Raw genomic sequence first — 4,249 nt, 5'->3', positions numbered from 1 at the left:
TCATCAGTTTACATATATCCATAGTAAGCGCCTTTTCCAAAACCAGGGCGATGCAAGCTAGGCATCTAGCATCCGTTGACATGTCTAGAAGCTTATACGCAGGCCACCGAATATAATTGAGCATTAACTTATTATTTCCGAATAAATTAATTTAGCCAAATAAATAACTACTAACAGGAGACAACTCCTCCCTCCATCCCAAATTACTATTCGTTTTAGTTTTTCTATATACATAACTTTTACTATGTATCTAAACATAATATATATCTAGGTACATGTCGAAGCCTATGTATTTAGAAAAGTCAAAACAAATGGTATTTTGGGATGTCGAAGTCTATGTATTTAGAAAAGTCAAAACAAATGGTACTTTGGGACGGAGGGAGTAGCTAGCTAGCTACGAGTGTCACCAGCCTGCAGCATCCTTATTGTATACTGTACAATCATGGATCGATGATTATTTCGGTCCTTGTGTCATGCATGACATAAGTCACGTAGCATCGTCCTGCACACATGCATCATGGATGATTATTCCGGTCCTTGTGTCATGCATGACATAAGTCACGTAGCATCATCCTGCACACATGCATCCACGTCCGTTTTGACTTCTCCTTCTAGAAACAAAATGGTCGTCGTAAAGGCGGTATCTTTCAGTAACATTCTACGTTATATATACACACACACTAATAACCAACTATCACAATTAATTTTCAACTTGTGCCAAGCTGATGAGAAGTCGGCTAGATTGTATACCATAGTAGTTTGTTTGGGGAATGCATTAGAAGGTTCTAATCATTGACATTAGAAGGTTCTAATCATTGACAAATGGGATGGATCCATTTATATACTATAGAAGGTTTCTCAGAAACTACCAATTATATTGCAGCAGCTCTGCATTTGCATCGTCCAAATAAATTGAGAAAATCAAAAGGGGAAAAAAAAAAGGGCTAGCCATAGCTAGCTAGTACGTATATTCCCGTGCGAATGGGGTGTGTGTGTGTGTGTGTGTGTGTTTGGGGCTGATACGAGGTTGACACTTCGGGAGGAAATAAAGCCAAGCGATAGGTATATATAGATATATGCATATATACACCACCACGCACGCACTGCAGAGATGTGGAGAGCTAGCTGCTGGGGCCAAAGGGGTGGGATGGGATGGGATGGCACGGAGAGACGAGACGACCTGAAAGCAGTGGCACACACCCGGACACTATGAGTGCTCGCTGCTCCATCGGCTGGGCTGGCTTTGCCCGACCGAGAGCTTAGCTAGTAGTACCTTTCTTTAGTTAGTTGCGTGCGAGCGGCGAGATGGAAAGGGAGGAGCACGGATGGTGACCTCACCTGGATTTGGAAAAGAAGATTAATGCATTCCCGCCCTCCCCACGACCATGATGAATTGATGATGATCGAGTTCGTTGGATCGAAAAGAATAGCAACACATTCCAAAGGAAGGAACAGCAACGGAAGAAATGAGGGCCTAATGCTACAATCGCCTCCCGGATCGGCCCGCAAGAGTCACAGCCCATACGTCACCGACTCTCTCAAGGAGCCCGCCCCTTGACCTTCCGGCCCACCGGTGGAAGGCGAGTGCGGCCCGTCTCATTCTCAGCCTGGCAGTCAGTCAGAATGTTGGCAGGAAAAGGCCTTTGCAACTGGGTCAGGAGCCAGGTCAAAAAAAAAAAAAACTGGGTCAGGAGCCTGCCGCCGGGAGAGGAAATCAACCCAACCTCTCAGCAGAAGAATCTGTGGGAAGCTGTCAGCGACCACAGCTTCCTTGTTCTCAAATATGGCAAATATAGGCCAACACTGCAAATTCCATCGCAGAATATGAACATTCTCACATACATGCAACATATAGCTCGAGGTCCAGTTCCTGCACTCAAATGGCAAATACCTTGACAGCACAGGCAATTCTTAGAGGAAACCACATCATGCCTGAGGTGAATTTTAAACTTAGCGCACGTGCAAGTCGATGTCTTCCGAACCTGAGTTGTTTTTGGGAACAAACACTGGATGTATCACAACATCAATGGCATGTTACTGTCCGAACCTGTTCAGGAATCAGAACCACTGTCTGAGTCAGAATACAGTTCATATGGCCTATTCCTGTTCGTGTTTGCTTCTAGCGGTGGCAGATCGTCATCTTCATCAGAATCCGGTTCCTCATCTATCTGGGCAGTCTGTGCTTGTGTTCCAGTCTCTGAACCTTCGTTAGGAGTTGACTTGAAAATAACTGGCCTAAAATAGCAAGGATGAATTTATCAGAAGAATAATTCGAGGTTGTCAAGCTGGCAACGCTCAGTAGAGCAGAGAATAACACCCCAGTGCTGATACAAATGCGCAGCCCACAAATTGATAGTTTAAACGGTCAACTAGTAGCTTATTAGGATCTCAAGTCCTAGTGGTTTTTGTGCCATTTTTACAAATACATCACAAATTCAGATGTATCAATATAATTCTTTTCTGGACATTTGTTCAAATAAAGCTTGAATTCTATATGGGTTGTTGAAGTTTATTACTCAGTGACAAACTGACACGGCAAGTAAATTACATATTCAAGATGCCAGAGAATTATGATAGAAGATAAATAATGAAGGCTTCTAAAACAGAATTTTGGTTCCATGCATGCCAGTGACATATATGACGCCAACCCCAATGTGCACAATAGAGGAGTAAGCAGTAAAACTACCACTTTGTAAATTGGTAGAACTGTTGGATATAATTATATATGAAATAAATTGATATATATTGCCACCAGTTTTAGTGACAAAAGGAAGTCCATTTGACTGAAACTAGATAGAGTTTGAGAAGAAACTTTCCAGTGTTGTTGCTTATCACCCACCACTCAACACAACCGTTCAAAACAGGAGGATTGGCAATAGGTGCAAATTATTTCGTATTCATCCTTCCTTTTTGTTTTTCATGTAGAATGGGTTAATTAACATGAAGGTAACCATTCATCATGTGCATACAAAGAAATGTTTTTGGTTACCCATTCTTGTGTCATGAGGCAAGCAAATTCACCCCCAAATTTGCAGTCAGTCAAGTGGTTTATTCGATTAAGATGCACCTTGGTTTGTCGCACATTGCACAGAACAATAGGATAAACTACAATATTTACTGTCAACGATAACTTTCACGCCGGAACCTGATCACTGCTCCCCAGTACAACCGTGTCCTAAATTCTTTTGTGTCAGCTCTTAAGATAGAGATGTGAGTACTTGCCTACTTGGCCATTATCTAGCATCAAAGAACCTGGAAAGTGGAAACTTACCAATTACCAGACTTCTGCAGAGCCCGAACTTGTTCGTGGAAGAGGACTTGCGAGACAACACACGCAATCTTGCTCCCTGACTCCAGAGCCTGTTCCCTCCCACTAGCATCCACAACTACGAAACTCCCTGCGAATTCAGAGCAGACACGGTCTCAGACTAGTATTAACCGGGAGAAACTAATCATCTCCTGGTGAATTTAGGATTGCTCACTCACCGCTCTTGATCCAGAAGCTCTTCTGGAACTTGGCTGGGAACAGGGCCAGGGACTTGACGCCCTCGCCGTCCATCACCTAGCAAGAGCACGACGGTAAGGAGAGCCATCTGTACAGGACCGGAAGCCCGGAGAGAGTCAGTAGAGCCTACCTCGATGACGTTGGAGCCCCGCAGCGTGAGGACCTGCATGATGCTCTCGCCCTCGGCGAGCGTGACGGCGGCGCCCTCGTCGCACGCCCGCCGGAGGTTCTTCCTCCCCGCCTTCATATGCTCCTCTCCGTTCTCCGACGGAGCAAGGGAGGCGGCTTTGCTTCCCGGGGATCGAGGCACGGGGGTCGGGGGGAGACGCGACGGGCGGCGGCGGCGGCGACGACGACGACGACGAGGGGATTCGTGAGCTCGGCTTGCACAAGGACGCTGGCCCAACCCCTCCACCTTGTTGCGAACATGATGGCTATATGGGCCTGGGAGTTAGTTAGTTTGTCGGGAAATGGGCCCAGTGTTGCGTTGGTGTTACTAAAGGGCCTTTATCCAATGGGCCATATTGCTTAGGTCATCTCAAGGCCCAACATAACTTCCCTGGAACAAACATTCTCAATTTTTCTCAAGTATAAATAGCCCTGTTAATTGGGTTGGGTTTATTGGTTTTATTGGTTTGGTTTCTATAATGAGCTCATTTGGATTGATTTGTAATGGGTTCGCCTAATAGATGGTTTGGTTTGGGTTAGGTTTTACAAACAGATAATTTGGAGGGTGTTTGGGAG

General features: G+C 45.1%; 1 protein-coding gene across 1 annotated transcript; it reads right to left on the bottom strand.

The window, feature by feature from the left end:
- Positions 1-1,793: 1,793 nt before the first annotated feature.
- Positions 1,794-3,915, bottom strand: LOC117846885 (uncharacterized). The gene is made up of 4 exons (XM_034728003.2): positions 3,636-3,915; positions 3,487-3,562; positions 3,272-3,398; positions 1,794-2,235 (listed from the first exon to the last, which is right to left on the bottom strand). The coding sequence occupies exons 1-4, from the start codon at positions 3,750-3,752 to the stop codon at positions 2,052-2,054; spliced, it is 504 nt and encodes a 167-aa protein (XP_034583894.1). The 5' UTR covers positions 3,753-3,915; the 3' UTR covers positions 1,794-2,051.
- Between the last annotated feature and the right edge of the window lie 334 nt (positions 3,916-4,249).

Source organism: Setaria viridis, chromosome 1 (assembly GCF_005286985.2).
Source record: "Setaria viridis chromosome 1, Setaria_viridis_v4.0, whole genome shotgun sequence".
In the NCBI taxonomy this organism is placed as follows: Eukaryota; Viridiplantae; Streptophyta; class Magnoliopsida; order Poales; family Poaceae; genus Setaria; species Setaria viridis.
This window is presented reverse-complemented; position numbering and strand designations above follow the sequence as displayed.